Source organism: Xyrauchen texanus, chromosome 11 (assembly GCF_025860055.1).
Source record: "Xyrauchen texanus isolate HMW12.3.18 chromosome 11, RBS_HiC_50CHRs, whole genome shotgun sequence".
Taxonomy (NCBI): domain Eukaryota; kingdom Metazoa; phylum Chordata; class Actinopteri; order Cypriniformes; family Catostomidae; genus Xyrauchen; species Xyrauchen texanus.
In genome coordinates this window covers 16,469,282-16,497,145 of record NC_068286.1, presented here as the reverse complement: position 1 = coordinate 16,497,145, position 27,864 = coordinate 16,469,282, and the positions used below count along the sequence as shown (strand labels likewise).

At 40.1% G+C, this 27,864-nt stretch overlaps 2 protein-coding genes across 3 annotated transcripts in view; one reads left to right on the top strand and one right to left on the bottom strand.

The window, feature by feature from the left end:
- Nucleotides 1-5,299: 5,299 nt before the first annotated feature.
- On the top strand, nucleotides 5,300-9,950 carry LOC127651805 (uncharacterized). The gene is made up of 2 exons (XM_052137826.1): nucleotides 5,300-5,624; nucleotides 7,679-9,950. Exons 1-2 carry the CDS (start codon nucleotides 5,551-5,553, stop codon nucleotides 8,322-8,324), a joined length of 720 nt encoding a protein of 239 aa, XP_051993786.1. The 5' UTR covers nucleotides 5,300-5,550; the 3' UTR covers nucleotides 8,325-9,950.
- Nucleotides 9,951-10,198: 248 nt separating this feature from the next.
- LOC127651799 (E3 ubiquitin-protein ligase ZFP91-like) overlaps nucleotides 10,199-27,864 on the bottom strand; it is a 40,268-nt gene continuing 22,602 nt past the window's right edge. Inside the window, exons 8-12 of one of the 2 annotated variants that reach the window (XM_052137815.1) lie at nucleotides 26,366-26,416; nucleotides 24,780-24,858; nucleotides 23,783-23,897; nucleotides 23,602-23,701; nucleotides 10,199-11,386 (exon numbers count right to left, since the gene is read on the bottom strand). In XM_052137815.1, coding sequence (XP_051993775.1) covers nucleotides 10,420-11,386; nucleotides 23,602-23,701; nucleotides 23,783-23,897; nucleotides 24,780-24,858; nucleotides 26,366-26,416 — 1,312 coding nt within the window. In that variant the 3' untranslated portion in view covers nucleotides 10,199-10,419. The remainder of the gene's footprint in view (nucleotides 11,387-23,601; nucleotides 23,702-23,782; nucleotides 23,898-24,779; nucleotides 24,859-26,365; nucleotides 26,417-27,864) is intronic. The other variant, XM_052137816.1, reaches the window with a different exon arrangement.

Below are 27,864 nucleotides of genomic sequence, written 5' to 3'. Positions count from 1 at the left end.
GGCGTGGAAAGCTCAGAAGCTGAACCCGGGATCGAGAGAGGTGGTTCCTCGGCAGCAAATTTTTCCAAAATGAGCCTCACATACTCCTTCCATGTGTGATCTCCGGGTTCCGGCAATTCCCTCTGCCGCCGTGTTGGTAGTCCGAGTCGGTAGATGGTTTTCAGGGAAGCGTCATCAAAACCGGTGTAGATGGCAACAGTGGAAAAGAAGTATGAGAACTTGCGAATTGATAAATCCGCCTGGGTTAGTTCTGTGAAGAATTCTGCTAGATCCATTTTGTGGACGGTCGTTCTGTTATGAATAAGCAGAGGACAGACGAGGAGTGAGGATCTAAATGCAGCTATTTTAATGAAAGAGGGAAAGGTGAACAGGATAACTAAAAATAACTAAACAACACAGGGAACAAACAAAACATCCACGAGGGGAAAGCAAAATATAAACATGAGAAACATCGACGAAGGGCAAGGCAGGAACACAGGCAAGGACAACCATAACATTAACATTAGATGACCGACAAGGAATGAACAAACAACAGGGTTTAAATACAGAAGGATGATGATTAAATTAAACTCAGGTGAGAACAATGACACTGGCAGTGATGAGGGCAGGGGATTATGGGAAGTGTAGTTCGGGATGATGAGTGAGAAACACAGGGCAGACAACAGGGGATCATGACAGCGAGTTGTTTTTTGTGGTTTACAAGGACATCTTTTTAGGTTACAAACTGGTAATTAAAAGGTTATTATGCTATAAATGTGGTTTATGAGGAAATTTCTAGTGTCCCTGTAATTCAAACGGCTTAAAAAACATACTAAACGTTTTTGAAAATGTAAAAATGCAGAAAGTTTATTGTGAGGGTTAAGTTTAGGGGTGGTGTTAGGGTTAGGTGATAGAATTTATAGTTGTACAGTATAAAAATCATTATGTCTATGGAGAGTCCTCGAAATGATAGGAGTACCAATGCACAAACACACACGCACACACAAACTCATATACACATAGTTTACATGATTGCCTAATGAAAGGGGGTGGTCGCTTCATAACTTGTTTGCCACGAGTCTCTGATTGGTGGATCTTTCTTCTCAGCATTCACAAAAAGTGGTTTCCCAAGAATTGTTCCCTAAGAAGAATTCCCCTATTTGCATCAAATCAAAGATTGTAATCCTGTGATTCACCTTAGAGCTGGTTGGTTTGGTTCAGAGCTTAGAAGCCTTTTATGAAATCCCTATGGAAAAAAAAATGAATGGGAAAAACACTTCTGGAACCAAGTTGGCTGAAAAAGTGGACAGGCACAGTTACGCTCTATAAAGAGCCATGTAAAACATTTAATGAATGGTTTTTAATAAAGCCAATTAATGCTACAACTGCATTTTTACAGTAGGCTAGAACTTTTATTTGCACAGATGTTGCAACTTTATAAAACTGATTTATTGTTTCATCATTCTTTATTCTAGGTGTGAATGGAAACCTTTAGTAAGTTGTATAAAATGGGCTGGAGTTCTATGGGACTACTAAATTACATTGTTGCCGCTGGAATGACATTTGTTTTACGTGTTCTTATATGACTTTTTAAAAGGAGACACCTTTCCAACCCTTATATGGAGACCTTAGAATTAACCTAAGTTTTCTAAGTTCAAATAATTCTTATCACGAGACCTCCATACACCAAACCAATTGTTCTGTTTGAAATAACAAGGAAGTTAAGTAAGAGACGTTGTTATGAGTGCAGATGAATGCAGGCGAGGAGTTTGGATCTACGTGCGGGTTTTATTGAAGACCGGTGGAAATAAACAGACATGAACAAATGAAACAACCACGATGGGCAAACTGAAACTAAAACATGAAAACAACGAAGGAACACGGACTGGATTAACACGGCTGGCAAGAACACGGGAAGACAGGTAAACGAGCAAACATCTGAACATGGGACATCAAAACAGTGGGAACAACGAACGACAAGGTAATGGAGGAACAGGCAGGGTTTAAATACACAAGGACAGGATGATTACAAACGATAAACAGGTGCAAACAATGACAGACTGGAACATGGTGACGGTGACACGAAAAACACGGGGCAGACAACCAGGGATCGTAACATAACCCCCCCTCAAAGGATCGGATTCCAGACGAACCTAAATAAAACAAAACATACAAAAAAATAAATAAAAAAAATCGTCCAAGGAATGAGGGGGGACTGGCAGACCACGGAGAACACATGGGGAAACCAGACAGTCCAAGGGGGCACAGAGGGCAGACAGGCAGTCCAAGGGGGCACAGAGGGCAGACAGACAGTCCAAGGGGGCACAGAGGGTAGGCAGGCAGTCCACGGGGAGCACACGAAGGGGACTGGGTCAGGTGGCCTGAGAGCTGGCCACGGGGCAAGGACAGGTTCAGGAGGCCTTGGAGCTGGCCACAGGGCAAGGACAGGTTCAGGAGGCCTAGGAGGTGGCCACAGGGCAAGGACAGGTTCAGGGGGCCGAACCGTGGGAGGCGGAGCCGTGGGAGGCTCTGGAGGCGGAGACCTGGGAGGCTCTGGAGGCGGGGCCGAGGGAGGTGGTGCCATAGGAGGTTCTAGAGGCGGAGGCCTGGAAGGCACTGGAGTTGGAGCCGAGGGAGGTGGAGCCGTAGGAGGCTCTAGAGGCGGAGGCCTGGGAGGTTCTGGAGGTGGAGCCGAGGGAGGCGGCCCCGTAGGAGGCTCTAGAGGCGGAGGCCTGGAAGGCTGGAAGGTTCTGGAGGCGGAGCCGAGGGAGGTGGCGCCGTAGGAGGTGGCGCCGTAGGAGGCTCTAGAGGCGGAGACCTGGAAGGCTCTGGAGGCGGAGCCGATGGAGGCGGCGCCGTAGGATGCTCTAGAAGCGGAGCCCTAGAAGGCTCTGGAGGCTCTGGAGGCGGAGCCCTGGAAGGCTCTGGAGTTGGAGCCGAGGGAGGTGGAGCCGTAGGAGGCTCTGGAGGCGGAGCCGAGGGGGCGGCGCCGTAGGAGGCGGCGCCGTAGGAGGCTCTAGAGGCGGAGACCTGGAAGGCTCTAGAGGCGGAGGCCTGGGAGGTTCTGGAGGTGGAGCCGAGGGAGGTGGCCCCGTAGGAGGCTCTAGAGGCGGAGGCCTGGAAGGTTCTGGAGGCGGAGCCGAGGAGGCGGCGCCGTAGGAGGCGGCGCCATAGGAGGCTCTAGAGGCGGAGACCTGGAAGGCTCTAGAGGCGGAGGCCTGGGAGGTTCTGGAGGTGGAGCCGAGGGAGGTGGGCCCATAGGAGGCTCTAGAGGCGGAGGCCTAGAAGGTTCTGGAGGCAGAGCCGAGGGAGGCGGCGCCGTAGGAGGCGGCGCCGTAGGAGGCTCTAGAGGCGGAGACCTGGAAGGCTCTGGAGGCGGAGCCGATGGAGGCGGCGCCGTAGGATGCTCTAGAAGCGGAGCCCTAGAAGGCTCTGGAGGCTCTGGAGGCGGAGCCCTGGAAGGATCTGTAGGCGGAGCCCTGGAAGGCTCGAGAGGCGGAGCCCTGGAAGGCTCAGAGGCTCGAGAGGCTTGAGAGGCGGAGCCCTGGGAGGCTCGAGAGGCGCTGGCTCTTGGACGACTTGGCTACTGGCGTTGGCTCTTGGACGGTCATGGCTACTGGCGCTGGCTCTTGGACGGTCATGGCTACTGGCGCTGGCTCAGGGACGGTCGAGGCTACTGGCGCTGGCTCACTGACGTCTGAGGCTACAGGCGCTGGCTCGCTGACCGTGGCGGGCGTTGACTGGGGAGTGGAAGCCTTTCTTCTCCTCCTCCTCCGGGCAGACGAAGCTGGCAGCACTGGCTCTTTGACCAAGGCAGGCATGAAGGGATGAACCACGGGCGAATGGAGAGTTACCACTGAGGGAGGAGCTACGGGGTCCTCCTCGACGACGCCCACAGTGAACGATGAACCACAGGCCAGCAGAGTCTCCTCAACGAAATCGCGGAGTGTCCAGCCGCGCGTCGCAGGTGGCAACCGCTCCTTAAGCGCACCGTTCAGGTTGGCCCAGAAGAACACCACCAGGGAGGAGTCAGGGAAGTCGGTGGCACTCGCAATCGCGAGAAAATCGCGGATGTGCTCTTCAACCGGACGGTTTCCCTGCATCAGGCTGAGCAGCTGACAGTTCGCTTGTAGAACCGCTAGATCCATGGTGGGTCGTTCGTTCTGTTATGAGTGCAGATGAAGGCAGGCGAGGAGTTTGGATCTACGTGCGGGTTTTATTGAAGACCGGTGGAAATAAACAGGCATGAACAAATGAAACATCCACGATGGGCAAACTGAAACTAAAACATGAAAACAACGAAGGAACACGGAATGGATTAACACGGCTGGCAAGGACACGGGAAGACAGGTAAACGAGCAAACATCTGAACATGGGACATCAAAACAGTGGGAACAACGAACGACAAGGTAATGGAGGAACAGGCAGGGTTTAAATACACAAGGACAGGATGATTACAAACGATAAACAGGTGCGAACAATGACAGACTGGTACATGGTGACGGTGACACGAAAAACACGGGGCAGACAACCAGGGATCGAACAGACGTACAGTCAGATTTCTTTTTCATCACCAAATATACGCTGTCCGTTATACGTAATTACAAAGCTAAATAACAAATAGACAAACAAATGGACATGAAATATTGCTTTGCATTAAAATGATGTTACTTTGTAAGAGGAAAAAAAAATAGTTGTCTCTAAACAGCTGAACGCCGCATTCAGTTTGAGTTCTGATGAACCTGGTGTTGTTTATTTCGTATAGGCCTATGCTTATTATGAGACAACTTGCCAAATGAATAAATGGGCATGAAACATTGATTTGAGTTGAAATTATTTTATTGGTTTACTTTTAGATTGCAAAGTGATACGAGAAGTATATATATATATATATATATATATATATATATATATATATATATATATATATATATATATATATATTTAACCCAACTACTGTCCTTTCACTTATTGGACAGTTTTTGAAAAACTTTTCAAAACATACCTGAAAGTGACAAATAAGCCCTTTTTCTAAATAAATGCGACAATTTCCAAAGGATTCTTATTAGCTAAATACATTTGCAGAAGTTTAACGGTTATTAAATGTGGAATCAAATTACCAAAATTCCACTTGAAAATGTCAAATGTTGGAGTGCTGTATGCTGACAAACGTGTTTACCTGCAGTGGTAGTTTTTGTTGCTATTTAGTGTTGTATACATGAGTGTTTATAGTTTATATAGTGTTTTTATTGATAAATAAAACAAACAAAAGTGCCTTTCACCATGTAGAATTTGTTGTATATTATTAGTTTGTATTAAAATTGTTCAATCGCATTTCATGTTTTTCTGCAGCTCCCCACATCAGGCTCATGTCACGTAACAGTACTATTCCGCGCCACGTGATGGCATCATTATTCTTCATCCACTCCAATACATTCTGTTTATACACTGAGAAGAAAGAAACACTGACTTCCGGATAAACAAACGATCGGCAATTTAACGGTTAATATTTTATCTGACAAGTATTTTAGCGGAATTTTGTATCAGGTGCGCACTCGCATTTAAGCTGTAATGAATTCGCTTGTGGGATACGGACTCTCGTCTGAGTCAGAGGATGAAGAGAGGGGAGAAGACTATCGGAATGAGTGAGTTCATAATTCAGTGTTCTATACTATACGATTTCAATCTAAAGTGTGAGGAGGAACTACTTTCCACACAAGTAGTTATATTATTGTGCAATACACTACTCTCTAGATGTTGATTCTTGTTGTGTGTGTGTATGTATGTATATATATATATATGTATATATATATATATATATATATATATATATATATATATATATATATATATATATATATATATATTTTTATGTTTTTAAATTTACGTAAACTGAACTATTTGTTCTCAAAATCACTCAAATGTGTATTGAAAACATACATCATTTTGATGTTGCTGTCAACCATAAATGATTTGGCCAATACAGCTTTCTGATACTGATCTTATACATGAGCCTATATCTTTTGATCTATTTTATACTTTAAAGTAGAGCTGCACGATTCTGGATACATTTTAAATGATGTATCTTTGCTTAGAATAAAAATCACGATTCTCTCATGATTCTGAAGGGGAAAATGCTTATGTGATTTACAAAACCTGGACATAAGGGTACTAAACAAAGTAACGTACTAGAGTTTCTGACAAAATGTTCTCTACTTCAATCTATGCAAATATGCAATAACGTTAAGCAAATATATCAATTTAAAATGTCCAAAGTCCACAAGAGGGCGCAACGAATACATTTCAAACTAAACAGCACCTTGTTATTGTTGCAAAATAAAAATAAATTCTGTTAAATAAAAAAATTTAACGATTTAGCCTGTTTCTCACATGCTAAGTAAAAAGCAAGAGAGTGGAAACAAGCTTTATTAACAGTTTTGTCAACTTAGTTTTGCACTGGTAGGCAAATATGCAATAAAACACTTTTTTAAAATTAGTAAAAATAACATATTAACAAATTAATTTAAAACAATGTGGCCTTCAGTGTCTCTTGTTAAAATTGCTTCGAGCTTGTAAAAGAATTATTCAAGAGGCAGTATTTAAATAGAGAACAGAGTAAACAATGTCTTAAGTTTTTTGCAACCGTAGCAATAAAACATTAAAAAAAATTATAATATAAAAACATTAAAAATGTATTTAATGCTAAATGAAACTACTTTAATATTTGACACTCTTTCCTCTGTGATTATTAGATATACATTAATACTGAATTGATGCAGTAAGAATGCATAAATGCCAATAACAGACATCATGCAGCTTATATACATTTAGACATTGCACAGATTTAACATTTTGAAGAATTTGTCCCATCTGCCTATACATTAATGGCTTTGTTTGCTTTAATATCTCGTCCTGTCTGTTTACACTGGTAATTCATATACAGCTGTGTTTACACTAATATCGCCTAAAGAGGGGTATTTTGATTAAGACAGTGTGGAGTCTTGTGCAGGAGCCCTGCAATCATCACGAGACACAAGCGTACGAGCAGACATATGCATGTGAGCTTTGGAAAGCATCTGACTGTAATCAAACATCCCACATATAGCGATTTTAGTCAGATCTTGGTAATGCCGGTATTTGTTTTGCTTCGGTGGATGGCTATTACAATATTGAATTGAGAGATTCCGTCACACTCCTAACTAATCGTGGCTGCACCGTACAGTATGTAAACCACTATGCTGCACAAACATTTTGGTGTTTTAATTTATTGTGTTTTGTAGATGCCATATAAAGTTGAAAAGATCAACATTTAAATGCTAAAATTTACAAAAAACACTAATTTAAATTAGAGTGCCTTACAAAGGCATGCCATAGGAACATTAATATACATTGCAGAATCTTTGTCATTTAGAAATGAGATTGCATGGGTGCAGGGCCGTAGCTGGGTATTCTAGGGCCCCTGACTGTATATTGCTTTTGGCCCCTTTCCTATTAAAAAATACAGTTTAGAATTTGTTGTGAGGCCCCCCTTGACCTGTTGGGCCCTAGAATCATTTCTGCCTTTCACCCCTCTAGCTACGGCCCTGCTTGGGTGTCTGAATTGAGTTTGTGATCTTTTAATGATTAATCGTGCAGCTCTACTTTGAAGAGGTGAGGATCAAGCATCGCTTTTAAATTAACGTTTTAAAATACTTATTAGGTCCATCAAAAAGACAGACGATGCTGTGGTGGAGAGGAAAAGCCGCAATTTCCTGTTGGAGCCAGAATCACCTTCCAGCGAATCTGAATCTAGTCCAGAGAATGCAGATGAAGAGGTGTCTGTTGCTGATCACTCCTCCTCTGGGTCCTTCCCATCCATCCGTCCTCAAACTCATAAGCTTCCGCCTCCACCTTTGGGAAGCTCCAGCTCAGATGGAGTGCTCACAGGCAGCAGTGTGTTTGCGAACCCCTTCAAAGAAATGGCTGAAGGGAGACTGAACGTCCTGCAGAAACATGTACCGCTTACTCTACAAGCTCGCCCCACCCAGATCGGTGGTAAACGGATTTGTGTGGCCTACAGAAAGAATGGACGTTGCCGTTTTGGAATCAGCTGCAAGTTTGCACATGATAGCGATCTGCAGAGTAGCAATGTGTTAACTTCTGACAGTGGACCAAAAGACAATGCCTCTGCCAGTGTTGTAGTAGGTTCATATAATCTTGATCCACTGGCTTCTCATGATGTAGACAAGGAGACAGATGAAGGGAAGGACAGTGAACAGCGAAAAAAGAAAAGGGTGGGGGTGAATGATTCTCTCATTCCACCAAAACGTGCACTCAAGCAGTATGCCAGACTCTCACACCACTGAAGTTCGACATTATAACAATTCAGAATCCCAGGACTTTCTGTCTGTGTAAAAGATTTTGGGAACAACACACTTTTATGTGATATATACTAAAGATAAGTGTGTAATATATGTTAAATTAAAATACTACTAGGAAGTCTTTATAATGTGTAACAGACAGATGTTATTGTTTCATATTCAAAGAAACTATTATTATAATTAACTGCATTAAAAACTTAAAGGTGCACTCAGCGAATCCTGAGAAACAGTGTTTATATTCCAACTCAACTGCCAAAATAAACACACCCCTCCCTTTGGTGCCATTTTGGATGCTCCGCCCCCCAAATTCATGCAGGTCCCATAGCTGAAGCTAAGTAATAATCTAATACATTAATAAACGACAGAGATGCACTCACAAAAACGGCATACATAACACAGCAACTAGAACTAGCGAGAGTTTGTTGTTTAGGTTAATTTTACAGTAACGCATACAAAACCACAGTGACCGAAAAATTTGTTTTTAAATATTCGGGGGTATAAAACCCATTGCAAACGTTGTTCGGATAAATACCATTAGACAATTAGAGCAAAAAACAACACCGCAAGATATGTAAATACAATTAGCTTCTGCATCTATCTTCAAGCCTTTTACCCCTCGGAGGTCTCTCCACCACTGAAAAGTCTTGCTGATGTTGACACGGCTCCTAGCCCTTGACTTACCATAATCCTTTTTTACTTAATATTCATCTGACCCTTTTCTCTTGGGTCTGTTTCTCAGCCATTTGTCCTCCTTGGTGTTTAGAAAGTTCGCATCAGCCAGATTTCCCTTTCGCTTTGCCCCCACCTCCCATCCGGTGCATGCTCAAGAACCACCCCCTGTAGCTGATTGGCTGGAGTAGTGTTGTGGGGATCGGTCCGATCCACTTTGTTTTTGTCCCATTTACAAAGCCAGATATTTGCTGAATTTGACAGTCTATTGGATTAGAATTACTGAGTGCACCTTTAACTTTGTGGAAGACTTGTTACTGTGTTAGTTTGAAAAACTTATAAAATTATGTAAGGAGCAGTGCTGTTATGCAAGCGGCAAATTTCTATAGAATCCAGAAACTCCTTTGGACTATTCTAATGAAATTGGCCTGATCTTAACAAAAAATAAATTACATTTTGCCTATTGAAAATAAAGCCTGTTTTAGGGCAATTTAATTGTGATATTATTTTCAGGACATTTACAAATTTTAGCCCTAAATTCTCATCACCTGAATTATTCTGTATTGTCATATATCACAATGAGAAAAAAAGGCAAAATTATTTAAATGTTTAAGTATTTAAACATCACAGTAGTACTCCCTTTTCATTTTCTCTGATTTTAATTCAGAAATTAATTTAGTTTTATTTCAGGGGGGTAAAATGTCCTGAAAGTAATGTCACAAAACAAGATGGTCTTAAAGGCTTCGTTTACTTTATACAAAATATAATTAAAAATATATATTTTGTTATTAATCTGGGGGTTTTATTGGACTGTTTTGTGATAATCGCCACATATAAGTTATATTAGCCTAATTCTTAAGATTTGAGATACTGGGTAATAAATGTAAATGTGTATACCCAAAAATATTGTCTATGTGATGAGTGTTAAAATATCAAATAAAACCAGAGCATTGTATGTCTCAGTACAAGATTGCAGATTTTGAACAGCATTGCAGAGTTACCCTTTTTCACTTGAGACATTGAAGCTCATTGCACAGCTGGTTAACATTTCAACAGTACCGGTCCAAGCCACACGGTGGCAGAAAATGCTCACATAGAAACTAAAATAAGACAAAAGTAGGGCTGAATTAAGGGTCCAATTTGGTGGTCCATACACTCACAAAACAACACAGAAAAAACAGAAGTGGTTGTTGGAGGGAACTAGAACTGTTTATATACAAAATAAACAATGACAACAACTAAAACACGGTCTCCCTGTTACAGACGTTTCTACAAACCTACCAAAAGTTAATGCGATTACATACAATATATTTATGACTGTATACATTTAACTTCAGGGTATTTATTAGCAGAAGGGTGACAAAAACCAGTCACCTCTCTTTCCTCCATGTTACACCATCAACTTCTTTCACTATATCAGTACACGCTCCATCTGCCCATCTGAACTGTCTGTCATACTTTGCTCCTCCCCTTCCCCACCCACCTCCCAAACCACACCCCCATTTTCATTGTCATTAGTTCCATCTCCCACCCAGATGACCTGTCTTGACTCTGAAGGGGCAGTGGAAGACTGAGGAGAAGTAGATGAAGAAGATGGAGGATCAGAGCCAAATTCCAAACTGCTCCGGCCATCAGAGGAAGCCTCAGGCAGGCATTGGGAAATATTGGGAGCTGTGTTGGGCTTAGGGGGTCTGGCAATAGCCTGGGTATACTGTGGTTGGGTGGTCTGAAGGGGCATCTGCTGAGCAACAGAAAGCAGTGGGTGCTGCTGCTGAGCTCGGAAGGCCATGTGGTCGATCTGGGGGTTGTAGGACTGTGCAGGCATCTGCTGAACTAAAGCAGCCTGCTCGGTGATGGTGGTGGAGGTCTGGAGCGGTAACTGCTGAATTTGGTGTTGTTGCTGCAAGACAGGTGTGGTGATAAACTGAAGTGGCATCTGCAAACTGTGAGTTGAGGCCTGCTGCGATCGGTTGCCGTTCTCCTCTGTGGACGACAAGGCCATGCCCACAGGTACCTGCATGGTATGCAGTGTGTGCTCCTGACCCACAACCATCAGTGGACCCACCTGACCTCCTTGAACTACAGAGCTTTTTTGTGCCTCTGGGACCACTGGCTCTGTCTGCGTGCCCGTGGAGGCTCCCAGCAGTGTGGTGACTCCATCTGGAGTGGTGATGAGAGCTCCAGCATTGGCCGCCAATGCCTCCGCAATGAGCACTTCAGGGTGGCTCTTAGCTTTGTGAGCCACTACGCTGTCTTTCTTCTCAAATTTCTTTCCGCAGATGCTGCAAGAGAACTGGTACGTGGCATCTGCATCATGTTTCTTCATGTGCCAATTGAGGGAGGCCTTCTGACGGCAAGTGAAACCACAGATCTCGCACCTATGATAAGGAGATAAGAGGCAGAGATATGCTGCTGAAAAGATTTGAGTTGGATTTGAAAGACAGAACAGGGCAGAGCGTGCTGGAATTCTACCAGTCTTAGAGATATTTCACCCAAAATTCTCTCCTTTTTTACTCACCCTCATGCCATCCCAGATCTGTATGGCTTTCTTTCTTCAGCAGAACACAAATTATGATTTTAATAAGAATATTGCAGCTCTGTAGGTCCATATAAGTGAATGGGTGCCAAAATTGTGATGTTCCAAAAAGCTCAAGGCAGCATAAGTAACCCATACAACAGTGTTTTAATCCATATCTTCAGAAGTGATATGATAGGTGTGGGTTAGAAACAGATATATTTTCTTGCTAGAAATTCTTCTACCTGCCCAGTAGGGGGCGATATGCATGAAGAACGTGAATCGCCAAAAACACAAGAAGAATGTGATGGTGAACATTTAAGAGATTGCATCTCTTAAATGGAGGAGAATTTATATTAAAAATGGACTTAAATATTTATCTGTTTCTCACCCAGACCTATCATATTGCTTCTGAAGACATTGATTTAACCACTGGAGTGATATGATGCCTTTGTGTGCTTTTTGGAGCTTTAAAATATGCACCATTCACTTGCATTGTATGGACCAAAAGAGCAGAGATATTCTTCTAAAATCTTCATTTGAGTTCAGCAGATAAAAGAAAGTCATACACATCTGGGATGGCATAAGGGTGAGTAAATGATGAGGGAATTTTCATTTTTGGATGAATTATTCTTTTATTAATTTCCCAGCATACTTGATTTGAAATGAAAGAATGAATGGGTATGACATAATTTTTAACAAAATCTGGCCAAAACTAAAGGTGTTTTGAGTTTGTTTTGGTGGTTCGTAACAGCTCGACAGTGCAAAACCTGCTAAACACATTCTCACTGCTATTGGTCCACATCATCGGTAGGCGTGACCTGAAGCTCCACCTACTTTGATGCTGCCAACTAATTCAGTTTACATTCTTCAGTCAGTCAAGATCAGTGAACAAACACATTGACAGCAAGCTGGTGCAAACTTAACTATATGTGTACGATCATTCGCATAGAGACATTTTCCAAGACCATGTCATGCAATTTATTTATTAATTTTTTTAAATTAGTCTACAAAAGGAATCAAAATAAGTGCCCATTTACTTCTGATATGCTACATCACTCTTGTACCATCTGCAGAATTTTATACACCTATCTCTGCAGTAGTATCAATGTCATCATAAATTACAATAACTTTAGCACCATGAATGCAGTATGTAAAAAATTACACATTCTTAAACATCTACTGCACATTTTACTTTTAAAGTGGTTAAAACAGCTTTTCCTGATCTTGTGTGAATTCTACTCATAGAATGAGGCAAGTAGTTATTGATTACACTTTTTAATGTCACATTAGTTAAGGTTTTAAATACTCAGAGATGTGGGCAGTGTCTGAATGTTCGCAAACAGTATACCATTGCTCAACAGTTTCAATCTTTTTGGCTCATTGGCAAAGCTAGGGGGTAGCTGTGGCCACCATTGACCTAAGCCTGGCCACCCCATTGGCCACCCCACTCGCAATTGCAGTTTGTCATTTTGTTGGTAATTTTTTGGCACAATTTATTTCTTTAGAGGTGAAATCATCTCTGTACAATTTTAACATGTGCCTCTCCATCCCGGGTGTCATTGTATACACTCACCACACAAAACTCCTGGCTCTGCCCCTGAATATGCTTGGGACTTTACTGGAGAATCCAGTAAGTGAAGTCTAAGAACTGACTTGTATGATATAGTTTAAAATGTAAAAAAAAATACTGATTTTTGAGCAGTGTGTTCCAAACTGAATTTGCTATTTGGGTAGGTGAAATTAAATCTTAAGATATTTCAGCCATGTCCTGTGGCATGTGACATGCTATAAACTATATCTAAAATTATGTTAACTAAATGTTTCCAAATAGATCCTCTATATTTATTATATATTACCTTTTTATGACCTCATATTAACTGATATAGACTCGAATAGACTTGAATAATTGTAATTTGTACCATTAAAAAAATAATGTCACAATCAGATCGTAGAAATTAAATTAAGATAAAGATATTTATTACATAAAGTAATAAAAACCTAACATGTGCATGTATACACAGCCAAAATTTTGGAATAATAGATTTTGCACTTATGGATAGAAATTGGTAGCATTCAACTGATCACAATGTATAGTCAGGACATTCATAATATTTTTACTATTAATAATATTAATACTAATATAGAATTAATACTAATATAATTACTATTACAATTTGACAAAAATGTTCAGAACTACTTCAAAAAGTTCATCAAAAAATCCTCCATGTGCAGCAATGACAGCTTTGCAGATCCTTGGCATTATAGCTGTCAGTTTGTCCAGATACTCAGGTGACATTTCACCTCACACTTCCTGTAACACTTGCCATAGATGCGGCTGTCTTATCAGGCACTTCTCACACATCTTACATTCTAGCTGATCCCACAAAAGCTCAATGGGGTTAAGATCCATAACACTTTTTCCAATTATATGTTGTCCAATGTCTGCGTTTCTTTGCCCACTCTAACCTTTTCTTTTTGTTTTTCAGTTTCAAAAGTGTCTTTTTCTTTGCATTTCTTCCCATAAGGACTGCACTTCTGAGGCTTCGCTTTACTGTTGTACATGAAACTGGTGTTGAGTGGGTAGAATTCAATGAAGCTGTCAGCTGAGGACATGTGATGCATCTATTTCTGAAACTAGAGACTCTGATGTACTTATCCTCTTATTTAGTTTTACATCTGGCCTTCCGCATCTCTTTCTGTCCTTGTTAGTTAGTTGTCCTTTGTCTTTGAAGACTGTAGTGTACACCTTTGTTTGAAATCTTCAGTTTTTTAACAATTGTAAGCATTGTATAGCCTTCATTCCTCAAAATAATGATTGACTGATGAGTTCCTAGGGAAAGCGGTTTCTTTTTTGTCATTTTTGACCTAATATTGACCTTAAGACATGCCAGTCTATTGCATACTGTGGCAACTCAAAAACAATCACAAAGACAATGTTAAGTTTCATTTAATGTACCAAATAGCTTTCAACTGTGTTTGAAATAAATGGCTGATTTGTGATTTTCTAGTACCAAATTAGCATGATTACTCCAGGGTAAGGTGTTGGAGTGATGACTGCTGGAAATAAGGCCTGTCTAGATTTGACCAAAAATAACTTTTTTCAAATAGTGATGCTGTTTTTTACCTCAGTAATGTCCTGACTATACTTTCATCAGTTGAATGCCACTTTGGTGAATTAAAGTAACAATTACCTTCCAAAACAGCCAAATCTGTACGTTATTCCAAACTTTTGGCTGCCAGCATGTACAGGTGCTGGTCATATAATTAGAATATCATCAAAAAGTTGATTTATTTCAGTAATTTCATTCAAAAAGTGAAACTTGGATAATGTATACATTCATTCCACACAGAGTGATATACTTCAAGTGTTCATTCCTTTTTAATTTTGATGATTATAACTGACAACTAATGAAAAACCCCAAAATCAGTATCTCAGAAAATTTGAATATTGTGAAAAGGTTCAATATTGAAGACACCGGGTGCCACACTCTAATCAGCTAATTAACTCAAAACACCTGCAAAGGCCTTTAAATGGTCTCTCAGTCTAGTTCTGTAGACTACACAATCATGGGGAAGACTGCTGACTTGACAGCTGTCCAAAAGACGACCATTGACACCTTGCACAAGGAGGGCAAGACACAAAAGGTCATTGCTAAGGAGGCTGGCTGTTCACAGAGCTCTATGTCCAAGCACATTAATAGAGAGGCGAAGGGAAGGAAAAGATGTGGTCGAAAAAAGGTGTATAAGCAATAGAGATAACCGCACCCTCGAGAGGATTGTGAAACAAAACCCATTCAAAAATGTGGGGGAGATTCACAAAGAGTGGACTGCAGCTGGAGTCAGTGCTTCAAGAACCACCACGCACAGACGTATGCAAGACATGGGTTTCAGCTATCGCATTCCTTGTGTCAAGCCACTCTTGAACAAGACACAGTGTCAGAAGCGTCTCACCTAGGCTAAAGACAAAAAGGTTCTGCTGAGTGGTCCAAAGTTATGTTCTCTGATGAAAGTACATTTTGCATTTCCTTTGGAAATCAAGGTCCCAGAGTCTGGAGGAAGAGAGGAGAGGCACAGAATCCACGTTGCTTGAAGTCCAGTGTAAAGTTTCCACAGTCAGTGATGGTTTGGGGTGCCATGTCATCTGCTGGTGTTGGTCCACTGTGTTTTCTGAGCAGCCGTCTACCAGGAAGTTTTAGAGCACTTCATGCTTTCTGCTGCTGACCAACTTTATGGAGATGCAGATTTCATTTTCCAACAGGACTTGGCACCTGCACACAGTGCCAAAGCTACCAGTACCTGGTTTAAGGACCATGGGATCCCTGTTCTTAATTGGCCAGCAAACTCGCCTGACCTTAACCCTATAGAAAATCTATGGGGTATTGTGAAGAGGAAGATGCGATACGCCAGACCCAACAATGCAGAAGAGCAGAAGGCCACTATCAGAGCAACCTGGGCTCTCATAACACCCGAGCAGTGCCACAGACTGTTCGACTCCATGCCACGCCGCATTGCTGCAGTAATTCAGGCAAAAGCAGCCCCAGCTAAGTATTGAGTGCTGTACATTCTCATACTTTTCATGTTCATACTTTTCAGTTGGCCAACATTTCTAAAAATCCTTTTTTTGTATTGGTCTTAAGTAATATTCTAATTTTCGGAGATACTGAATTTGGGATTTTCATTAGTTGTCAGTTTTAATCATCACAATTAAATGAAATAAACATTTGAAATATATCAGTCTGTGTGTAATGAATTAATATAATATCCAAGTTTCACTTTTTGAATGGAATTACTGTAATCAACTTTTGATGATATTCTAATTATATGACCAGCACCTGTATATAATATATATAAATTATTATATTAATAATCGATATAATTCTTTATTAAAATCTTTTTAAAATAATGTATTATTATTAAAAAATTGGGAAAAAACATTAAAGAAATTTTGACCATTTACAGAGCCTAAGTACACTGTCACTTATACATGTAAATAAATATCAAAAAAGTTAAAATGAACATGTTAAGGTGGTTATCGCACTAGCGGATGATTTTCAGGCGTTAGCTTCATTAACAATCCCCGGACAAGCAGAGGGATTTGCGCATAAGTGTCTCTCAGCAGGAGGAATTAATCACTTGACTGCGTGTGCTAATTTAGAAGCATGTTCAGAATGCAAGATGAATGTCTTTGAATTTGCTTAGGCGGCCCAAAATTTTGATTGGGTGGTCGCCAAAAAATTGTCAGTCCCTGCAAACCCCGTTTCATCAATTCTCTCAGTCTCACGTGAAGCTGCTCCGGGTTCCCCTTCCAATTCTCCGACAGAATGTGTACCGCAGCAAGTACGTGTGGTAGAATGAGGTGCATTTCTTGCAGCGTGGTGGCAATTTTGCATTACCGCGATATAGATGATAACTCAATGTATACCAGTTGCCAAATTTATAACCTGTTCATTATGTCTACCAATATATCGTCCACCACTAGTCACCACCAAACTGGATATGGATCCGATCTTCAATTCCCGTGCTATATGCAAATAACATGAGTTCACTTCTGTTATTATGATAATGTGATTTATTATTAGATTTCAACTGATTTTGAACAGTGCACATGTTTCTGTTTGTGCGCGCCATGTATTTCCCCCCTCTGGGCTTCTCGTGGGCAAGATGTGTCATGCGCGCCTGCTGTGCTCATTGCCAGTGTTTAGTTTCAGTTTCTTCAGCGATCTGCATCAAATAAATGAAGAAAAAATGCCCTGTCTTTCTTACAGTTATCGGTGTCTTAATTTGTTATTTATTGCGCGATGCGACCCCTATGCAGTACTCTGTAGCAGCTGTTATACTTTGCATCATCCCTATGCTGACGTAGAGCTGTTTGGGGAGAGTAAAGTTTACATATGCTTCTTGAACAGCCAGATGCATTTATACTTGACCAGTTTTGTCTGGAATGTGTCTCAAACCACCTCCTGAAGTGGTTTGAGCGATCAGACTGCAATGCCTCTTGAATGCATTTCTGAGGGCATTTACACCAGGGTTTCATGATCGGTTAGCTATCCTGTTACGTTTATTTACGCGTGTGTGCTTTGTCATTTCCAATTACATCTGTGGATGTATATATGTGTGTTTCGCCTGTTTCTCCTACCTCGTATCTCCCTCTGTGCTCGACAGGCCCTGCTCATTGAACCCAGGTGACGTCAATGATGAGCATAATTTGCGATTGGCTACTGGGTGGAGAAGGCTATGCATTTAAGTCAAGCAAAGACTCCTCACAGTGAGCGTGCCTTTCTCTCTCGTTCCAGACCACATTGATTGTGGAAACGTTGCTGTAGTTGAATCAGAGTCTCAACACTGTTATTGGTATTATGATAACCTGTTTGTTGTTGTTCATACATTTGCAAATTAAAGAAAGGAAGCATTAGGGAGGTGGGTGTCTTTTTCTTTTAAGATGCCTTTTGTTTGTGTTTATGATTAAAGCGGGAGACAGGGAAATATACTGTTAATCATTTTAGTTTTTTTCTTTTGCTGAAGCCAAGTTAGATCTCTCCACAAACTTAGTTAGCAAAACCTTTCTGTTTCTTGTTTTGGCCAATCCCCCTTCTGAAGTTATTGTGGCTTACCTAGATTTCTTTAATAAACATGTGATTTTTAACTTGCTGAAACATGAGTTGGTGTCTTGAGATGAAGAGGGGGAGGACAGTTCTTCTGTGGAGGAAGATGAAGCTAAGCCCTCTCTGCCTCTTGATCCTCAAACCCCGGCAAGCTACTCTTTATTGGCCAAACAACTAAAAGATTTAAAGCTCAGAATTAAAACGCAGGAACCAAATACTCGGATGCTCAGAGTGCAGAAGATTGAATTGGACATCATACCTTCAGACCGAATTGGACTCTGTATATGATTCTTTCCTTTTATCAGGTTCTGTGTCTGAGTCAAAAACTGTCTTGATGTTGAGAGACACAGGACCTGCCCAATTATTCATCCTGGAAAGTGTTTTACTTTTCTCTTCTGAAACCTACACTGGCATCGATGTGTTAGTGAAAGGTATTGAACTGGGCTGTGTTAAGGTTCCCTTACATACTGTGCACTTAAAATCTGACCTTGAACCGAGTTGAATATAAATAGTCTCTCGAACCTGACATTCTCGTACCTGATGGGCTACTCATAGCAAATGACTTCCCTGCAAAAATTGTGAGAGCAATAATCTGAGGCACAAAAGTCTGACCCTACTCTAGTGAATTGTACTCAAGCCACAGTAAACTTGGACAAAGTCCCAAATGCTAGGGTAGCTTACTTTTGGGACAATGGGGTTCTTATGCATCAATGGAAACCCAGTTTTGCAAGTTGGAATGCAGCTTATCAATCGGTATTGCCGTCTAGTTACCGCCCTGAAACGTTGAAATTGGCCAGGTCTAAAGTCCACTGTGTCCCGTTTTTGCCACTTTTGCCAGCTTGCTGGTAAGCCAAATCAAGTTATTCCGCCAGATTCCTTACACCAAATTCCTGTAAAGGGTGAACCGTTCTAGAGATGCACCAATCGACCGGCCAGGGACTGACAAGTGTTAAAGTTCGGTTTAATTCACCAATTGTCTAGTGCATATCATCCATAAATTGCAGAGCGCTCTAGAGAGTTTCCACCAAACCCTCAAATCCATGCTCCGAACGTACTGTGTGGAGTGGGTGGAAAGACTGCCGCTGCTCATGTTCGTGAAAAGGGAAACAGTGCAGAAATCCAAAGGGTCCTGCTGAACTTGTTTGTCCACACAGCTTGAGGACCTTTAAAACTGTAAGTGAACAATTTTTTTTTTCCTTTTTCTCCCAATTTGGAATGTTCAATTCCCAATGTGCTCCAAGTCCTCGTGTTGGCATAGTGTCTGGCCTCAATCCGGGTGGCAGAGGATGAATCTCAGCTGCCTCCACGTCTGAGGCCGTCAACCCGCGCATCTTATCACGTGGCTCGTTGAGTGTGGCGGAGACATAGCGCATGTGAACCACATTATAGTGAGCATTATGTATTATGTTTTATTTTAGTTCATGTTGCTTTAATATACTATTGAATAGTTCACTTTCTACCAAATGACACACGTATGTTGCCCAACTCTTTGCACAATGTGACAAATGTGTGAAAGAAAAGGATGCAATTAAGTTTTGCTATGCGTTGTCAATAGGACATGTCTTTAACAAACAACCAAATATAGCAGATGCTGCAAACTCTTAGGGTGGGTAGAACCAACAAGGATTATTCTTAAATTTAGATTAAATCAAGGTTTATCTGATAATTCTGTTGCACCAAACTTTAAACGCGGGGGGAGGCAGTCAATCCGAGACCAGTGTCACTTCCGTCTTGTTTCATATTATCTGTTCTTTTTATCTTAAATTATGCTGCTATATTTTAAGGCTTGTGTTATTGTACACACTGCTGAGACATTTTCTCAACCAACCTGATCAGCACTGTGTACTAACAATCTACTGATAGATTCAGAATCATGGCAGACAAAATTAATCTCAGGTTTTAATCACAGGTTAAAATTTTAATCTCTTCGTTAAAAAATATATAAAATTAAGTGGTGCAACGCAACAAATTAAAATAAAACTTGGATCAGCAAACACTGGATTAGCTCTAAACTAAGCTTAATTTAATCCTTATTGGTGCAACCCACTGTAATATTGAAAAATACCTGTGTATTCAAAGGTTTTAGGCTGATTGGCTATAAAAATGGAGCGTGACAGTGAAGCGTTGAGAAAAGTCAAAGTCAGTTGTTAAGTGTGACACCTTCCCTCCGTTTTTAAATCGGTAAGTGTGACAGGCTAACTGACAAAGGGGGACAAGATCAGTGAAAACAGTCACCAAGTGTGACCTTAATCGAGTTGTTCTGAGTCTGCTAGTGTGGAGCCAGCTTTACAGGTCAACTACTCTTTTATTAATATGGTCCCCCAGAGTCCCCTTAATAGGTTGGTTTCACGTGATGTCACGCTGCTGCATCGCGAGAGCGCGCAATTCAGATGGAGGGCAGGAAGTGAAATAGCTGAGGATCTGCCGTCTGGCAAAATGCCAATGTTTTGTGTAGTTTACGGCTGCTCCAATCGTTCTAATCGAGAAAAGGGAAAGGGTTTTTATAGAGTACCGAAGATTGTCACTCATGAAGGTGAGAAATGTAAAAAGCTCACAGAACAACGCCGTAAAAAGTGGATTTTTAACGTACGTCTGCGGTCGGGAGGAGCAGAGTCTGTTAATGCCCGTGTCTGCAGCGACCACTTCGGAGGTATGTTAGCTAGCCAACATGTTTTTTGTGTCTGTGTTTATATAGCATTAGGTTGTCATTAAATGCTCATTTACTTAGTTATGCTTATTAAGTTACCGGTAGTCTAATATGGACTTCATTGGGGCTTTTTAGGTTGCCCTAGCGCTTTGGGTGACGTTGAGTCGGTAGATTGGGCTCCGACGGTCAACCTAGGTTACCAAAAATCTAAGCCCAAATCATCCTTTGCTCTCTTAAACGAGAGCAAAGGATGAAGATCAAGGAAGACCAACAAAGACGGTCGGAATGTGCAGATGCTATGTTGGATCTCCAACAGACAGATGAGAGCCCGGATCTGACGCAGACAGCCGAAAGCTCAGAACCGAAGCAGCCAGCTGACAACAACCCACAATCAGAGGGGATCAGTGGGAATGGGACATTAAATGATAAAGGTAAATTATTGTACTAAGATGTGTAACCAGCATTATTATGCATTGTTATTAATAATTATTAATTGTTACAAATGTTGACCAGAAAACTTGTATGTTTGTAAAAAAGATTACTTCACAACAATTCACATTCATATTAACTAAAATCACTCTGTATAATTGGACCAGAGAACTTGCATGTTTGTAAAAAGGTTGTCAAAAAGATAACTAAACAACAATTCACATAATTCATATTCATGAATTAACTAATTATGCTCCCCACTGATATGTTGCAGGCCATGTAGATGCCGGATGCCAGACTGAGCTAACAATGGATGACATTGAGAAGATGGAGGATGTTCTGAGACAAAACACAACAGAGCTGGGAGATCTTCGAGCCAAAGCACTGGACACACAGTTCAACAAGGAGTCCTTTGAAAAAAACGAAGACAAGACAATGTTCTACACGGGGCTCCCCAACTTCTCCCCAAGCGGTGCAAACCCTACATCAGCTGTGGTCCTATGTCTGTGCTGTCTAAATTTGAACAGTTCATTTTAGTTTTGATGAAGCTGAGACTAAATCTCCCGCTGAAAGATTTAGCTTTCAGGTTCAAGATCTCTCTGCCAACTGCTTCTAGAGTTTGGCATAAAGTAATTAACATACTTCATGAAAGGTTGGAATTTCAAATTGAGTGGCCAGAGCGACATGTTCTTCAAGCTACAATGCCAATGGGATTCAGACAGGCATTTGGATGTAAAGTTGCTGGGATAGTTGACTGTTTCGAAGTTTTTATTGAGAAGCCCTCTAATTTACTAGCCCAAGCACAAACGTGGTCAAACTACAAGCATCACCATACTGTAAAATTTCTGATTGGTGTTGCACCCCAAGGCTATGTTACTTACATATCTTGTGCCTGGGGAGGGAGAGTCAGCGATAAACAGATCACAATAGAGAGTGGCCTCCTAAAAAACCTGTTACCTGGAGATATTGTCCTAGCAGACCGTGGGTTCAATATTGGTTATAGTGTGGGATTTTACTGTGCTTCACTACAGATACCTGCATTTACCAAGGGGAGAAAACAGCTGTCAGCGTATGAGGTGGCAGACACAAGAAAAATAGCGAATTTGCATATTCATGTTGAGAGAGTTATCGGTTTAGTCAGAAGAAAATATCAGATTCTGCAAAGCAGGGCTATGCCCATAGAGCACATGGCAACAAAACAAGGTGAGGCACTAGCATTGATTGACAAGATTGGGGTTATTTGCTGTGTCTTGTCTAATCTTTCAGAGTCTATTGTCCCATTGGAGTAAGGAGGAGGGAGGGATAGGGATAATAATCAGTCAGTCCAGTACCTGAGCCCTCACACATGTAGTGTCCAATACCTGATCCCTGCTTCTTGGCTCTGATGATGATAAGTAAGAGGACATGGAGTAGTAGTACCTGAGACCCGACACATATCAGTCTGTTAATATGTTTTCAACAAGTGTAATACTTTTATCCACTAGTCCAATTGTACTGGCTATATGTATTATATGTAATGAAATGGATTCTAATCAGTTATTGCACACCATGTTCTTGTTATTATAACAATTGTTGAAAAATCTAATCTTGTAAATAAACCACAATGTATAATTCTGTCTTCTCAATGGCATTTAATCTTTTCATTTAAATTATACAACAGCCAGAACTCACAAAGACCAAACTCATAACAATAGTCAAAATGTAATCTTGTCTCATACAACCGTATTGATATAACAGCAATATCACACAGCCCACTTTCAAGAGTGCCTGGATCCTTTCATTACATTACACATGTGAGTTTGTAACTTGCTGTCCCAGTATTTCTGGAAGTATACCGTTTCTAAAAAAGCACTCAACTTTAGGGATAACATCATCCCAAAGTTCAAGATCGGGCAAAATCCTTTCAACAAAAATGTCATTGTGGTTCCACACAACAAAATCACAGTACTCAGCGTCTACAATGTGAAGCCGTTTGGTACCGAGGTTGTGGACCCACCCGCTGACAAAAAAGTTGTACGCCTCCAGACTTTTATATGCCTTCATTTGCTATCTGGTGTAGTACGATGTCTGAAGGACCAGATAGTTGGTGATGTCAACAGCCTCCACTGTCGGCAAATCTTCAAGTTCGACCGAAAACTCACTCATCTTCATGAGGAACGGGTCACGTCCAACATATGCGTTTACTAACTCCTTGTATCTATTTCTTGAAACTGGTTCTAAATTCGTACAATACGGACTCTCCGCAACTGTTTCCTCCATAGACGTATTCTCCGTGTTTACTTCCTGCCCTCCATCTGAAATCGCTCCGCCTTCGCGCGTCATCATAATCACGTGACTGAAACCCAAGAATTGTTGGATGCATGTATGATGTGTACATGAATCAAAGATGTGACTTACTGCAATGGCTTCTCTCCAGTGTGTATCATTCGATGTACAGCCAGATTGTGAGAGCTCTTGAAGGCACGAGCACAGAACTCACAAATGTAGTCTCTCTGATCTGCAACACAAGCTGTATGTTAACACAGGCACCGAACCAAAGTGCCACAGTTTCCAATTCCATATGATGCATCTGCTTTACCTGTGTGGTGTTTAGCATGACGCAGCAGCTGTTTCTGCAGTCGAAAGAGTCTTCCACATGATGGGTAAGGGCAGACATACTTCTTCTTCATCAGGTGTTGGTATTTGATGTGATGCTGCAGAAGTAAACAACAGAAAGGTTTCAAATCTAAAACCCCGTAAACACATGCAGCGACTACCAGCAACAAAGTGACACGATCCCATTAATTTTCAATGAGAGCTGGAGACTTCTGCAACACGAGCGACAGCGATTTCTGGTGATTAGATGTGGCAAGTGACATGACAGCCTATAGGAATGAAGACGGTGCTCAGTGGCATTCACATCACCCGTCTGCTTTGTGGTAATGGAGTAGTGCAGGCAAGACAGAGAAGTTTATTTGAGTGATTTCACAGTTAAATATGATTTGTCTGTAACCAAATACATGGATATAATAAAACAATTCTGACTGAGTTTGATTCGTACATTAATAATTTGTTAATCTTGTTTATGATGATGCAATAAGCACTGCTGCAATTCATTTTAAAACACTCTCCCCTGCAGAATGTAATTTTTTAGGGACAATATAACTGATTATTTGTCAAATTAGAAAGACGTTTTAGAAATTATTGGCAGTTTGAGTCACAGATTTCGTACATTGATAAATTGCTAATTTGGTTATTGATTAAATGTATTGAGCACTGCGGTAGTTTATGCAACAACACTCGCCACAGCAGAATGTAATTTTTAGTGACCAGAATGAATTCCTTGTCAAATTAGAATTATATCTTGGTTTTACTGGCAATATATCTTATCTGTGAACACAATTTTTAAAGATATGGCCAGATGTTCTGTCCACCAATAACGTTAAACCGTCTGCAGTAGGAACGCCCACGTGCAACTTCATAGTACAGAGACTAGCGACCTCAAGAGATAGTCACCACATGTGTATATGGGGCTTTCCTTCTATGTCTGAAATCTAACTTCCATGTCACTGGCAGTCAGACAGTTGAATTTGTACCTGTAAGTATCGTGGGTGGGCCAGCACTGTACCACATCCTTCCATTTCACAACGCACATACTGGATTGGTGGCTTTTTCCTGCACAGTAGAACAAGGAATCTTGAGTTCTTCCATTTTATGCATTTCAATTTTTTAAATGCATTTTATTTACATTATTTATAAAATAATATTTGTCCCCCCATATATTGATTTATAACTTCCACCTTTTATTTTAAAGTATGTTTTTAATCAAGTGTCTTTTCAAATGAAATAAAATTAGCTCACTTTTCCAAATATACACAGTTGAAGTCAGAAGTTTACATACATTTTTAACCACACCACAGATTTAATATTAGCAAACTATAGTTTTGGCAAGTTGTTTAGGACATCTACTTTGTGCATGAACAAGTAATTTTCCCAACAATTGTTTAAAGACAGATTGTTTCACTTTAATAAGAACAAATCAATCCCATAACAACAGTAAAGGACCTTGTGAAGAGGAAAAAAGTTGAGTTGCATTTCACAAAATAGATGGCATCATGAGGAAAGAAAATTATGTGGATATATTGAAGCAACATCTCAAGACATCAATCAGGAAATTAAAGCTTAGTCGCAAATGGGTCTTCCAAATGGACAATGACCCCAAGCATACCTCCAAAATTGTGGCAAAATGGCTTAAGGACAACAAATTCAAGGTATTGGAGTGGCGATCACAAAGCCCTGACCTCAATCTGATATAAATTTGTGGGCAGAACTGTAAAAGCGTGTGCAAGCAAGGAGGCCTACATTCATTACACCAGTTCTGTCTATAGGTATTGTCCACAATTTCCAGCAAAAAACTTCTGACCCACTGGGAATGTGATGAAAGAAATACAAGCTGAAATAAATCTCTCTCTACTATTATTCTGACATTTCAAATTCTTAAAATAAAGTAGTGATCTTAACTGACCGAAGACAGGGAATGTTTTCTAGGAATAAATGTCAGGAATTGTGAAAAACTGAGTTTAAACTGAGTTTCTTTGGCCTAGGTGTATGTAAACTTCTGACTTCAACTGTAAACAAACACTTTGACATTATACATGTTATTACAAAAATCGCTTGCCAACCTGGTCTCTGCATTATAATTCTGTGCTTAAGTTATAGTCAATGCAATGACAATTTAAACCCGGCAACGATAGCAGGAAGGGACATTATACAAGTAGACGCAAAGCACTTTTTGCACAGAGCAAATTCCACCCACATGAATTACGGCTATGCAAAACCAGAAAAATCCAACTAGAAAAGCAGTGTCACCTTAAAAAGACAATTTAGACAACTTGACAGATCAAATAATAATTATATTTAACCTGAAAAAGAAATAAAAAAAATAATCAACTTATTCATGAAAATGTAAGCCCAACTTGACATTTGTTTACAAAAGCTATACTAACACTTTACTATCAGCAGACACTGTAACAAGAAATAATTGCCAGAATAAATACTATTCAAATAATGAACAATGCTGGAAACTCTGTCATATAATTTTCTATTAAAACAAGGGGCACGGTTACTGCTCTAAACATATTTTTAGGTTGTTTTCAGCATTTAATAAGGAAGGCTTCATTACCTTCTCTTTGGAAGACGAGGACTTTTGTCATCTTTTTTTCTTCGCCCTCTTCTAAGAGAAAAAATACAAGGGGAAGAAATTAAGAGAGGCTCAGTGCAAAAATGAAATAGAAAGTGAGAAAAATGCCTCTAAAAATTAAAATGTGGGGCATAAATGCACCTGTAATGAATTTCTCAGCATTTTAATTATAACATCTGATATAGATCTTAATATGCGATTTCAGGCCTAGTTATACATATTGCATCAAATTTGAGATTGTTTATTAAATTGTATGGTTAAGTGGGAATACATTCTAAACCTACTTAATCAGATTGAGAATGTTAAGTCAATAAGTTGAATAAATGTAAGTATTTAACACAACTTTTACATGGTTAGAGAAGAACATGCAATCATGAAGTCAAAACATGCTCCTTAAAATCAAATTAAGGGGCAATTATTGCCCCTTAAAGGAAAAGTTAATTTCTGTCTCTAAGAAGGTTAATATTTGTTTATCATTCACTAATCTGTTTGAGTGAGAACATGTAAGTGAGACAAGGGCAGTTGCATGTTATTTAGGGTTGCAACTAAGGATTATTTTGATAATCGATTAATCTAACGATTATTAGAACGATTATTCGCCGATTAATCATTAGCTCTTAACCGATTATTCAGCTTGTGCCCTGGCGTAAAATGTTGTATTAAACGTGCTTGCTGACAATAAAGCAGACAAAATCATCTTTTAAAAACACCTCTAAATGACATTCACTGAATTAAAGGGGGAAAAATACTTTTAAATTGTATTCAGTAAAGAAATTCACTGCAAAAAAATCCTATGGTTATCAAGTGTATTTGTCTTGTTTTCCATTTAAAAATGTCTAAAAGTATTTAAAACAAGATACAAGAATCATAATATATCACTGTGCATTTCTTATCTTGAATGGCAATATGCAGCTTTATTAATAACAGAGTTTTTTTGTTTTTTTTTGTGAATTAAAGATGGATTGTAGTGAACAGAAAGGTGAGAGAGGGTAATCTTTGCCCCATAAAACACTGCAACAAAATATGTTTGATTTGTTTTGGCTTGTTTTCTAATAAAAATATCTAAATCTCTTTTAAAACAATGTACATTTGTTTAGCAGCAATACCGCTGAAGAAAAAAAAAATATCTGAGAATGTTGAATATAATATTAAAAATACAAATATTTAAAAATCTCAAAATCCTTTAAAACAAAAAAGATGTATTCACCTGAGAAGCAGAAGCATGTATTCTCTGAAAGCAAATCTAAATATCTTGTATGCTGCTTCTCAGGTGAATACATCTTTTTTGTTTTAAAGGATTTTGAGATTTTTAAATATTTGTATTTTTAATATATTCAACGAATGTTATTTCGAATGAATCAGATATTTTTTTTTTCTTCAGCAGCATAGCTGCTAAACAAATGTACATTGTTTTAAAAGAGATTATGTTTATGGGGCAAAGATTACCCTCTCTCACCTTTCTGTTTACTACAATCCATCTT

Coding starts and splice junctions, on each gene's coding strand:
- LOC127651805 (XM_052137826.1), top strand. CDS start 5,551: ATGAATTCGCTTGTGGGATACGGACTCTCGTCTGAGTCAGAGGATGAA. Junction 5,625..7,678: donor GGAGAAGACTATCGGAATGA/GTGAGTTCATAA, acceptor AATACTTATTAG/GTCCATCAAAAAGACAGACG.